Genomic DNA, 13,951 nt, shown 5'->3' on the forward strand with positions numbered 1-13,951 from the left:
GCCTACTACGCATCTAGGCTATATGGTGTAGCCTGTTGGTCCTAGGCTACACTGTACTGAATTTCGTAGGCAGTTGTAACATAATGGTTTAAGTATCTGTGTATCTAAACATAGCTAAACATCAGAAAGGTATAGTAAAAATGGAGTATTATAATCTTATGGGGCCACTGTCGTATGTGCTGTGGGTCGTTAACCAAAATGTAAGCACATGACAGATGATTGTAAATAAACTTTGGTGATACTGGAGAACATTAATCTCTTAGTGAAATGAGTTGTGAATGTGTAATGTAAGAGAATTGTTTTCACATAGTTTTTCAAAACTCACATTTTTATGTTTTTTTAAACCATCGTTTTAAATGTGTTAATAGATTAAGTATGTATGCTAGTATATCTTCTAATCTTTTTAAATTTAGACATTAAAAATGTTAATGAAAGTTTTTATAAAAATTAAATTTAAAAATTTATTGACATTACCTACTTGCCACATAAACAGGTAAATTTAATTTTCCTATTTGAATAGCAAAGGATTTTATGCTGATAATGTTTTTTATTACATAATTTCTTGCCTGCTGTTCGGATGAGATTTTCCACACAGGTCTTTATTATATAGATGTTAAGCAGATGGTTTCCAAATGACTATTTCATTTCTTTCTAGAATATTTAACACTCTATGTTTGATTACGGTAGGATGGCTATCTTTTAAAAGCCTGTCTATATTTGATGTGTTCCCTTTTGACTGACTTCATAGTAAAATTTTCAGAATTATGAAAGTAACATGAATCTTGTAAATACATTTAAAGACAATGCAGGCAGTTAACAAGAAGATGGATCCACAAAAGACATTACAAACAATGCAGAATTTCCAGAAGGAAAACATGAAAATGGAGATGACTGAAGAAATGAGTAAGTTTAATAAGTTATAATGAAATGTATAGTTTTCTTATCTTTAAATTAGACATTTATTTACTTTAAGTCTCATATTCTCATTCACAAAGGCAGAAATGATGAAACCAAAAATGACAGGCTCAAAATTCTATTTGTATTTAACTGAGGGAAAGGTATAAAATATGTTATGCCATATCTCTATTACACATTGGCTTTAGCAGTTTTATCGATTAATATACCAAAACCAACTTGTGAGGTAAATAATTCTTCATGATATAAGTCAGGCAGTTTCAGAGTTATGTCGACTCTTTGGTACTATAGAAGATTTGCCTGTATTAGGGGTAGAGGTAACGGAGCTCTTTTTTTTGGGGGGGGGTTTTATTCTCATTTTTTTTCCCTCACACAAGAGTCTTCTAATACTTAGTTTTTGCCTTTTTGAATATAAACTAATTGCATGTTATGGTGGAAATGTATTTACAAAATCATTGTTTTGAAAGTATGTTTTCTAAATGTTTTACAGCATAAAACATGAAAAATAGAAAAAATAAATGTTTTACAACTGTGTAGGGATGTACCAGTTTAGCTTTGCTTATCTGCTAGTATTTTAGTTTAACAGCATTTAATAACATTTAGTGTATAAAATAATATCTAAGTTGCCAGGGTGAATAAACTCATTATTACTATAGTATTCTATTTCAGGATAGCTGTTTTTAGTCTCGGTTGTAATAATATTGCCTGTTTATCTTTGACAGCTCCAAAGTTCTGTAGTGTTTACTTCAGGCCTTTAGTTTGAAAATTATGAGTTTTTTCAGGTTGTTGAAACATCATCAATCATATTTTAATGACTGAGAGAACTGTTTATTATATAAACTGTTATTTATATAATGATCATAGTATTTCACATGTGGTTTCCAATGCCAGTGATGGCAGTCTTTACCAGAGAAATTAACTTTTCCATTAAGCTATAATGAAAAGAATCAATAACCCTTACTTAATCAGATATCTATAATACCTACTGCAGTTGTTCTCATTTGTATCTTTTTTTTTTTTAATTTTTTTTTTTAATTTATTATTATTATACTTTAAGTTGTACGGTACATGTGCATAACGTGCAGGTTTGTTACATATGTATACTTGTGCCATGTTGGTGTGCTGCACCCATCAACTCGTCATTTACATCAGGTATAACTCCCAATGCAATCCCTCCCCCCTCCCCCCTCCCCATGATAGGCCCCGGTGTGTGATGTTCCCCTTCCCGAGTCCAAGTGATCTCATTGTTCAGTTCCCACCTGTGAGTGAGAACATGCGGTGTTTGGTTTTCTGTTCTTGTGATAGTTTGCTAAGAATGATGGTTTCCAGCTGCATCCATGTCCCTACAAAGGACACAAACTCATCCTTTTTTATGGCTGCATAGTATTCCATGGTGTATATGTGCCACATTTTCTTAATCCAATCTGTCACTGATGGACATTTGGGTTGATTCCAAGTCTTTGCTATTGTGAATAGTGCTGCAATAAACATACGTGTGCATGTGTCTTTATAGCAGCATAATTTATAATCCTTTGGGTATATACCCAGTAATGGGATGGCTGGGTCATATGGTACATCTAGTACTAGATCCTTGAGGAATCGCCATACTGTTTTCCATAATGGTTGAACTAGTTTACAATCCCACCAACAGTGTAAAAGTGTTCCTATTTCTCCACATCCTCTCCAGCACCTGTTGTTTCCTGACTTTTGAATGATCGCCATTCTAACTGGTGTGAGATGATATCTCATTGTGGTTTTGATTTGCATTTCTCTGATGGCCAGTGATGATGAGCATTTTTTCATGTGTCTGTTGGCTGTATGAATGTCTTCTTTTGAGAACTGTCTGTTCATATCCTTTGCCCACTTTTTGATGGGGTTGTTTGTTTTTTTCTTGTAAATTTGTTTGAGTTCTTTGTAGGTTCTGGATATTAGCCCTTTGTCAGATGAGTAGATTGCAAACATTTTCTCCCATTCTGTAGGTTGCCTGTTCACTCTGATGGTAGTTTCTTTTGCTGTGCAGAAGCTCTTTAGTTTAATGAGATCCCATTTGTCAATTTTGGCTTTTGCTGCTGTTGCTTTTGGTGTTTTAGACATGAAGTCTTTGCCCATGCCTATGTCCTGAATGGTACTACCTAGGTTTTCCTCTAGGATTTTTATGGTATTAGGTCTAACATTTAAGTCTCTAATCCATCTTGAATTAATTTTCGTATAAGGAGTAAGGAAAGGATCCAGTTTCAGCTTTCTACTTATGGCTAGCCAATTATCCCAGCACCATTTATTAAATAGGGAATCCTTTCCCCATTTCTTGTTTTTGTCAGGTTTGTCAAAGATCAGATGGCTGTAGATGTGTGGTATTATTTCTGAGGACTCTGTTCTGTTCCATTGGTCTATATCTCTGTTTTGGTACCAGTACCATGCTGTTTTGGTTACTGTAGCCTTGTAGTATAGTTTGAAGTCAGGTAGCGTGATGCCTCCAGCTTTGTTCTTTTGATTTAGGATTGTCTTGGAGATGCGGGCTCTTTTTTGGTTCCATATGAACTTTAAAGCAGTTTTTTCCAATTCTGTGAAGAAACTCATTGGTAGCTTGATGGGGATGGCATTGAATCTATAAATTACCTTGGGCAGTATGGCCATTTTCACGATATTGATTCTTCCTATCCATGAGCATGGTATGTTCTTCCATTTGTTTGTGTCCTCTTTTATTTCACTGAGCAGTGGTTTGTAGTTCTCCTTGAAGAGGTCCTTTACATCCCTTGTAAGTTGGATTCCTAGGTATTTTATTCTCTTTGAAGCAATTGTGAATGGAAGTTCATTCCTGATTTGGCTCTCTGTTTGTCTGTTACTGGTGTATAAGAATGCTTGTGATTTTTGCACATTAATTTTGTATCCTGAGACTTTGCTGAAGTTTCTTATCAGCTTAAGGAGATTTTGGGCTGAGACAATGGGGTTTTCTAAATATACAATCATGTCATCTGCAAACAGGGACAATTTGACTTCTTCTTTTCCTAACTGAATACCCTTGATTTCTTTCTCTTGCCTAATTGCCCTAGCCAGAACTTCCAACACTATGTTGAATAGGAGTGGTGAGAGAGGGCATCCCTGTCTTGTGCCAGTTTTCAAAGGGAATTTTTCCAGTTTTTGCCCATTCAGTATGATATTGGCTATGGGTTTGTCATAAATAGCTCTTATTATTTTGAGGTACGTTCCATCAATACCGAATTTATTGAGCGTTTTTAGCATGAAGGGCTGTTGAATTTTGTCAAAAGCCTTTTCTGCATCTATTGAGATAATCATGTGGTTCTTGTCTTTGGTTCTGTTTATATGCTGGATTATGTTTATTGATTTGCGAATGTTGAACCAGCCTTGCATCCCAGGGATGAAGCCCACTTGATCATGGTGGATAAGCTTTTTGATGTGTTGCTGAATCCGGTTTGCCAGTATTTTATTGAGGATTTTTGCATCGATGTTCATCAGGGATATTGGTCTAAAATTCTCTTTTTTTGTTGTGTCTCTGCCAAGCTTCGGTATCAGGATGATGTTGGCCTCATTAAATGAGTTAGGGAGGATTCCCTCTTTTTCTATTGATTGGAATAGTTTCAGAAGGAATGGTACCAACTCCTCCTTGTACCTCTGGTAGAATTCAGCTGTGAATCCATCTGGTCCTGGACTTTTTTTGGTTGGTAAGCTATTAATTATTGCCTCAATTTCAGAGCCTGCTATTGGTCTATTCAGGGATTCAACTTCTTCCTGGTTTAGTCTTGGAAGAGTGTAAGTGTCCAGGAAATTATCCATTTCTTCTAGATTTTCCAGTTTATTTGCGTAGAGGTATTTATAGTATTCTCTGATGGTAGTTTGTATTTCTGTGGGGTCGGTGGTGATATCCCCTTTATCATTTTTAATTGCGTCGATTTGATTCTTCTCTCTTTTCTTCTTTATTAGTCTTGCTAGCGGTCTGTCAATTTTGTTGATCTTTTCAAAAAACCAACTCCTGGATTCATTGATTTTTTGGAGGGTTTTTTGTGTCTCTATCTCCTTCAGTTCTGCTCTGATCTTAGTTATTTCTTGCCTTCTGCTAGCTTTCGAATGTGTTTGCTCTTGCTTCTCTAATTCTTTTAATTGCGATGTTAGAGTGTCAATTTTAGATCTTTCCTGCTTTCTCTTGTGGGCATTTAGTGCTATAAATTTCCCTCTACACACTGCTTTAAATGTGTCCCAGAGATTCTGGTATGTTGTATCTTTGTTCTCATTGGTTTCAAAGAACATCTTTATTTCTGCCTTCATTTCGTTATGTACCCAGTAGTCATTCAGGAGCAGGTTGTTCAGTTTCCATGTAGTTGAGCGGTTTTGATTGAGTTTCTTAGTCCTGAGTTCTAGTTTGATTGCACTGTGGTCTGAGAGACAGTTTGTTATAATTTCTGTTCTTGTACATTTGCTGAGGAGTGCTTTACTTCCAATTACGTGGTCAGTTTTGGAGTAAGTACGATGTGGTGCTGAGAAGAATGTATATTCTGTTGATTTGGGGTGGAGAGTTCTATAGATGTCTATTAGGTCTGCTTGCTGCAGAGATGAGTTCAATTCCTGGATATCCTTGTTAACTTTCTGTCTCGTTGATCTGTCTAATGTTGACAGTGGAGTGTTGAAGTCTCCCATTATTATTGTATGGGAGTCTGAGTCTCTTTGTAAGTCTCTAAGGACTTGCTTTATGAATCTGGGTGCTCCTGTATTGGGTGCATATATATTTAGGATAGTTAGCTCTTCCTGTTGAATTGATCCCTTTACCATTATGTAATGGCCTTCTTTGTCTCTTTTGATCTTTGATGGTTTAAAGTCTGTTTTATCAGAGACTAGTATTGCAACCCCCGCTTTTTTTTGTTCTCCATTTGCTTGGTAAATCTTCCTCCATCCCTTTATTTTGAGCCTATGTATGTCTCTGCGTGTGAGATGGGTCTCCTGAATACAGCAGACTGATGGGTCTTGACTCTTTATCCAGTTTGCCAGTCTGTGTCTTTTAATTGGAGCATTTAGTCCATTTACATTTAAGGTTAAGATTGTTATGTGTGAACTTGATCCTGCCATTATGATATTAACTGGTTATTTTGCTCATTAGTTGATGCAGTTTCTTCCTAGCCTCGATGGTCTTTACATTTTGGCATGTTTTTGCAATGGCTGGTACCGGTTGTTCCTTTCCATGTTTAGTGCTTCCTTCAGGGTCTCTTGTAAGGCAGGCCTAGTGGTGACAAAATCTCTAAGCATTTGCTTATCTGTAAAGGATTTTATTTCTCCTTCACTTATGAAACTTAGTTTGGCTGGATATGAAATTCTGGGTTTAAAATTCTTTTCTTTAAGAATGTTGAATATGGCCCCCACTCTCTTCTGGCTTGGAGAGTTTCTGCCGAGAGATCTGCTGTTAGTCTGATGGGCTTCCCTTTGTGGGTAACCCGACCTTTCTCTCTGGCTGCCCTTAAGATTTTTTCCTTCATTTCAACTTTGGTGAATCTGGCAATTATGTGTCTTGGAGTTGTTCTTCTCGAGGAGTATCTTTGTGGCGTTCTCTGTATTTCCTGGATTTGAATGTTGGTCTGCCCTACTAGGTTGGGGAAGTTCTCCTGGATGATATCCTGAAGAGTGTTTTCCAACTTGGTTCCATTTTCCCCCTCACTTTCAGGCACCCCAATCAGACGTAGATTTGGTCTTTTTACATAATCCCATACTTCTTGCAGGCTTTGTTCATTTCTTTTTCTTCTTTTTTCTTTTGGTTTCTCTTCTCGCTTCATTTCATTCATTTGATCCTCAATCGCTGATACTCTCTCTTCCAGTTGATCGAGTCGGTTACTGAAGCTTGTGCATTTTTCACGTATTTCTCGTGTCATGGTTTTCATCTCTTTCATTTCGTTTATGATCTTCTCTGCATTAATTACTCTAGCCATCAATTCTTCCACTTTTTTTTCAAGATTTTTAGTTTCTTTGCGCTGGGTACGTAATTCTTCCTTTAGCTCTGAGAAATTTGATGGACTGAAGCCTTCTTCTCTCATCTCATCGAAGTCATTCTCCGTCCAGCTTTGATCCGTTGCTGGCGATGAACTGCGCTCCTTTGCCGGGGGAGATGCGCTCTTATTTTTTGAATTTCCAGCTTTTCTGCCCTGCTTTTTCCCCATCTTTGTGGTTTTATCTGCCTCTGGTCTTTGATGATGGTGATGTACTGATGGGGTTTTGGTGTAGGTGTCCTTCCTGTTTGTTAGTTTTCCTTCTAACAGTCAGGACCCTCAGCTGTAGGTCTGTTGGAGATTGCTTGAGGTCTACTCCAGACCCTGTTTGCCTGGGTATCAGCAGCAGAGGCTGCAGAAGATAGAATATTTCTGAACAGCGAGTGTACCTGTCTGATTCTTGCTTTGGAAGCTTCCTCTCAGGGGTGTACTCCACCCTGTGAGGTGTGGGGTGTCAGACTGCCCCTAGTGGTGGATGTCTCCCTGTTAGGCTACTCAGGGGTCAGGGACCCACTTGAGCAGGGAGTCTGTCCCTTCTTAGATCTCAACCTCCATGTTGGGAGATCCACTGCTCTCTTCAAAGCTGTCAGACAGAGTCGTTTGCGTCTGCAGAGGTTTCTGCTGCCTTTGTTATTGTTTACTGTGCCCTGTCCCCAGAGGTGGAGTCTACAGAGACAGGCAGGTTTCCTTGAGCTGCTGTGAGCTCCTCCCAGTTCGAGCTTCCCAGCAGCTTTGTTTACCTACTTAAGCCTCAGCAATGGCGGGCGCCCCTCCCCCAGCCTCGCTGCTGCCTTGCCGGTAGGTCACAGACTGCTGTGCTAGCAATGAGGGAGGCTCCGTGGGTGTGGGACCCTCCCGGCCAGGTGTGGGATATGATCTCCTGGTGTGCCTGTTTGCTTAAAACGCAGTATTGGGTTGGGAGTTACCCGATTTTCCAGGTGTTGTGTGTCTCAGTTCCCCTGGCTAGGAAAAGGGATTCCCTTCCCCCTTGCGCTTCCCAGGTGAGGCAATGCCTCACCCTGCTTCAGCTCTTGCTGGTCGGGCTGCAGCAGCTGACCAGCACCGATTGTCCGGCACTCCCCAGTGAGATGAACCCAGTACCTCAGTTGAAAATGCAGAAATCACCGGTCTTCTGTGTCACTTGCGCTGGGAGTTGGAGACTGGAGCTGTTCCTATTCGGCCATCTTGCTCCGCCCCCTCATTTGTATCTTAATACATTGCAAATTAGTCTGTAGTATAATAGTAGTTATTGATGGTTACTCATTTTTTTTAACAACCTAGTAAAATACACTAACAATATTTTCATCCCAAAATAAATTCAAGGTGTAAATCAACATATCTTTTTCCAGTTGGAATTTATATTCTGCCATGTTGCTCCAAAGCTTGTTCACATTTAAGTTAAGACACAAGATCTTTGGGAAATCTTACAGTATACCTATGATGAGCATTATTACATTTTTTCTGAAAGCGTTCTTTGTTATTCTGATTACACCTCTCATCTTTTTCTTCTATCTACTTCATTCATTTTTTTTTTTTTTCTGCAACCACTTCTTTACTTATAAACTCCGCATGACCTGGACTTATAAACTCCGATGACCTGGACTTCACATCTCCCGTATTACTTTGCTAAGTTACATCTGAGTAACATACGGCTAAATTATTTTTTTCCAGGATCTTACCTCTGAGCATATTGATTAAATTCCTTCAGGGGTTTTCTGCTTACTACAAGATAAAATCCCCAAATTTTAAACAAAAACCACGAAGGAAGTATTTAGGTTAAGAAACATCTTCAGTTTATACCCTAGATGACTGCCTACCTTACGTGACATTTTCCAGGGAGTCATGGTGCATAAACTCATAGATTATAGGTTTGTTACTATAGCAGTCCTAAACCAGGACACCCTGGTACAAGCATTCCATAGACAAAGACTCTCGTAGTAAACATTAAGCCTGTTTTTCAGGAGCCACAGTTACCAACATGATTATAAGGAAATCAGACTAGGTTACCTGTCTTTGTTCTTTTGGGGACATTCGCCAGATACCAGGAGAGGAACAATTTTAGGCTAACTGCTGTAATTTTTTTTTCTCCCAGACATTTTCCATTTATGTACCTTAAATAACAACCAAACAGAAGAACTTATTCTTTCTTGCTCGCGTCCCTGTTGCCTCACCATGACTTTGCCCAGGCCATTCCATTTTTGTATCTCTGTGTGGTTAAACCCTATGTATCCTTGCCAGATTACTTCACATGTTACTTCCTCCCAGTTGGATGTAATCTCCTTCTCTGAAACTTTGTAATCATTTATCTTTTCTCTTACCACAGTCTGTTGAATTTTTTTTCTTTTATACTCAAGTGTCAACTACCCAAGGTCTTTATTTTTCTCTATCTATACACCCATTGTATTTGTATTGCATTTCAGGCACAAGGTGCCCAGTTTCAAAGATAAAAAAGACACAATCTCAATCTATCAAAAATTGTTTCCCCACAACTCAACATGATGCATTCTATACAGAGTGCTTTCAATAAATATTTTGGGGAGGGAAGAGAGGTAGGAAAGGTTGTAGCAGTAATAATCCTGTTAAATCGGACATCATTCTTTAGGCAAATTTATTAAAATACTGAACCTTAGATTTCTTTAGACTGTTCTACATGTATCTTGAATGTAAATTTAAGAGGTATAAAAATATGATTATAGATATAAAAAGAGTAAATTGTTTTCCAGATATTAACAGGATATTTTATTCTTGCATATTCTTCCTCTACCAGCTTAATGAATACAATTTGTGAAATAATATTTAAAAGTCTTAAACATGTGGCTGTGAATATCACATGGTTTTTGTCTATTAGATGTAATTTTTTAAAAAACAGAGTAGACTTATTTACTATAGGATAATTTGTGTTGAAATGAACATTATTCCAGATTTAATGGCTCGAATATGTATTTATCAATGTACTTCACTGACATTTTGAAGGATTTTTTTAGTTCACTGAATTTGCTTTCTGTAATACACAGAATAGTTGAGCTAGACTGTAAATCTATAAATCTAATCTGAAATTTGTTTGAAAGTAAATGCTTTGCTCCTTCCCCCTTATCCCCCAGTCAATGACACACTTGATGACATCTTTGACGGCTCTGATGATGAAGAAGAAAGCCAGGATATTGTGAATCAAGTTCTTGATGAAATTGGAATTGAAATTTCTGGAAAGGTATGAACATCATCTTTTCTTAGTTGGAAATAGTTTCTACCTACCACCTTTGTCACTTAATTGTTTTGTCTTTACTGTTAGGTACATGTTTTTTATTTCTGTTTCAAAAGTAAATTAAAGAGACCTCTTTACAGCACATCCTGTTATGTCCTAGTCCAAATGTTTGCTAATGCACGTTTTTGTTTTTCTTTGTTTTATATAGATGGCCAAAGCTCCATCAGCTGCTGGAAGCTTACCATCTGCCTCTACTTCAAAGGCTACAATCTCAGATGAAGAGATTGAACGGCAACTCAAGGCTTTAGGAGTAGATTAGTCAAAAAAAGTCATAATATTTTGCTTACTTATAATTATGTAGTATAAACCAAGCACAGTGCAGATTTCTTTTACAAAACACATGTATTTTGCGGAAAAAAAAAAAAAAAAAAAAGGAGACTGTGAGTGAACAGTTGTTTCCTAACCCATGGCTATTTTGAATCTTTTGCCAAAGAATGACAATGATGCAAAAATGGGAACAGTTTGGATTTTAATTAGAACTATTTAGGAGTGATGATGTGTAAAAAGTTGACTTCTCTTTTGCATGGCACAGAGAAATTATATTCCTTACTTCATGTCAGTTTATGTTCTAAATCTTTTTCACTGAATATAAAAATCTTGTTAAATGCCGTTAGGCACCAACTTAAAGAGGGTTGTAAAAATATTAAAAGTATATCATTAATTCTGTATCTGTTGCTTGTCTTTTGTAAGTGAGTATGTGTTATGACCATAGGCAGTTACAGCTGCCAAATTATTTTTAAATGGTCAAAAAGAAGAGTGCTATTTAAACATCTGTCTTAAACAAAAACTGTCATAGCTTTTCTTTTTCTTTTTCCGTTGGGAGAACATTCTAGTTGGTAAGTTTATTACCTTTCAAAATGTGCTTGGCACCTGCCTTAAATAGCACAGATCTATTGTGCACATCTTTAAATTATTTCAGCTGGCAGAAAAGAATTACATTTAAAACCGAAAGCAAGGCCTCAATACAAAGATTATCCTGGCTCTTTCCTATCTCTGTGGGCCTAATTGAAATACGTACTCTTATTTTAGACACTCCTCTCTTAAAACAGACCAGGTTTTCCTGGTCTCGGAAGAGACCTATGATGACTTGTCCCTTTGATGCCATTACTGTGCATTGAATATAATTAGTAAAAATAGACAATGAATAAATAACACTTTATAGTAAGTAAACAATATATTTTGGCCATCTAAAAAGTGAGGATTATAATTATATGAATTATAATTTAAACTTTAATTTTGTTGAATGTGTATATTGAATCTTCTAAATTGAAGCCATTATTCTCAATTAAGTACTACAACTATGACAATGCTTGACCTACATTTTTAAAATAATTTCTTTTTTTGATAAACCACAATTTTACCAGAAATTACTGTCTAAATGTGTATTAGCAGTATTTTTTAAGGTGAAATTGCCATGGTATCTAATGAATGTGTAGACAGAGAGAGAAAATGAAGGAGTGCCAGACTAGTTAGAATAGAAGTTAGGATTAGGCTAGTTTTGAAAAATGATGTTGTAATATATGGGTTCTAACACATCCTACCATGGAAACTGGAGGAGATATGTGTAACCTGGTTAATTTGGGATGGTGAACATTTTGGGCTAATACTGACAAAATACATCTTAGGACTACTATACATGTGACACGGATTGCTAGGAGGAACGAAAAACTGTAGAGTTTATATTCCATAAACCATTTTATAATGTTCAAAGATTAGGTTTCGTTATTGGTAGTATTAAATACACAGTTTCTCTTAACAGTGATGGGTCAAAACATTTTACTGGATAATGGAATGTTTACCAGAACATGTTTTGATTCTTGGATGTACATAATAATGCCATCTAACTTATTTACTTTCTTGTTTACATGTGGGAGCTTTTGTTTTTAAAAATTATTTTGTTAAAAAATCTCAATAAAGATTTATTATTGTTGTCCTTTTCTGACCTTTTTTGCTCTTTTTGGTTGCTGCTAAAATTAAAAATTTTATTCTTATTTAGTAATTTTTCAAAAGAATGATCTTTATTATTTTCCCAGAAGTACAATTAGATAAACCCTGCTACTTACATTAAAAAAATAAAACAAAACAAAACTATCTTTTTAAGAAATAATTGTACACAAGACTAATGTTTGTGAATGTAATAAGCCTAAGATTTGGTGGTTTCACATTAATAATTTTTTCTCAATATTTTATTTTTTCTCAAAAATAAAATAAGTTTTATATTTTTGAACATGTAAGTCCTAGTGACTTATTTTGTTTCAGTCAAACATGGATACCACAAAAGAATTTGCACATAAAAGGTCATCTGATTTGGCTACATTTATAAAGTGTTGTGGTGGTAGTTTTCACAATCACTGTCACTAGAAATTTGGAATGTTACCCTATCCTTTGCTAAAAAGAAAACAGTTACTTTTGAGCCCTTAAGGAATAAGAAATAAGGGGTTGGTTCTTACAGATTGAGCTTAATAAAAATACTGTTGTTTTTTTTTTTTTTAACCTGCTTTTTCTAACTTTTCTTTAGGCACACACAAAAAATTTTTATTTTATTTTATTTTATTTTTTATTTTTTATTTTTATTTTTTTGAGACGGAGTCTCGCTCTGTCGCCCAGGCTGGAGTGCAGTGGCGCAATCTCGGCTCACTGCAAGCTCCGCCTCCCGGGTTCACGCCATTCTCCTACCTCAGCCTCCCGAGTAGCTGGGACTACAGGCGCCCGCCACTGCGCCCGGCTAATTTTTTTCTATTTTTTAGTAGAGACGGGGTTTCACCATGGTCTCGATCTCCTGACCTTGTGATCCACCCGCCTCGGCCTCCCAAAGTGCTGGGATTACAGGCGTGAGCCACCGCGCCCGGCCAAAAAAATACAACAATTGTAATCAAACAAGAGGTTGCCATAGAAAGAAGAGAAGAGTATCTCTGTTACTGAAAAGGATACAGCCCAAAGCCACATTTTGTTACCAAATGAAAACGTTATTTATGGGGGAAATTTCAGAGTACCAGAGAAGTAGAATGCGATACGAAAATGTCAATACTAATAATAACACCTGTTAGAAAACATAAAATGATCATCTGTCAGATGATTATGTTGCACACACTGTACTGTGTGCTCTGAGGGGAGTATCTGGTTATTGCAAGAGCTAATGGAAAGGGGCTCAAGATTGTGACCCTATGGAACAGAGAGAGGAAGCTGTCAGCCTATGGGCTTTATGTTGTTTGACTTGCACAGGGATGTATATTTTACTATTTGCATTTGAATGTCTTTAGAAAAAACCTGGTACTCTCTTTTTGGCCAAAATGCATTTCCTACCATCCTAGTTGCCATAATTCTCACCTGATCTCTGTGGGCCTAATTGAAATAGGTACTCTTATTTTAGACACTCCTCTGTTAAAACAGGCGTTTTAACATGTTAAAACAGACCAGGTTTTCCTGGTCTCAAAAGAGACCTGTGATGACTTGTCCCTTTGATGCCATTACTGTGCATGAAAAGGTGTTGGCAACTTCAGAAACACAGATCAGCCTTCCAATTTCCTCTCTGTAGAAGCTGAGGATTCAAAACCATTCTAAGCTTAGTTGTTTTAGTAGTCAATTGGATTGATGTTGCCTTAGAGGAAGCCTGAAGATTGTGAAGCCAGATTTCAGGTGCCCTATTGTTGGAACACCACATTCCCTCAACAATTTGAAAATACACACATCCCCCAACCATCCCCAAACACTGAAAATACTTCTTTGACTGGACAAATCCTTTCCACCTTTAGAGATGGAAAGGTAAATTGTATGAATGAGTTTATCAGCT

At 36.9% G+C, this 13,951-nt stretch overlaps 1 protein-coding gene across 2 annotated transcripts in view; it reads left to right on the forward strand.

The window, feature by feature from the left end:
• The window catches only part of CHMP2B (charged multivesicular body protein 2B), a 32,631-nt gene extending 21,804 nt beyond the window's left edge, over nt 1-10,827 (forward strand). For both annotated transcript variants that reach the window (XM_038003178.2, XM_007986169.3), the window contains 3 exons: nt 801-903; nt 10,001-10,107; nt 10,310-10,827. In XM_038003178.2, coding sequence (XP_037859106.1) covers nt 801-903; nt 10,001-10,107; nt 10,310-10,420 — 321 coding nt within the window. In that variant the 3' untranslated portion in view covers nt 10,421-10,827. The remainder of the gene's footprint in view (nt 1-800; nt 904-10,000; nt 10,108-10,309) is intronic.
• Nucleotides 10,828-13,951: the final 3,124 nt, after the last annotated feature.

This window comes from Chlorocebus sabaeus, chromosome 22 (genome assembly GCF_047675955.1).
Source record: "Chlorocebus sabaeus isolate Y175 chromosome 22, mChlSab1.0.hap1, whole genome shotgun sequence".
Taxonomy (NCBI): Eukaryota; Metazoa; Chordata; class Mammalia; order Primates; family Cercopithecidae; genus Chlorocebus; species Chlorocebus sabaeus.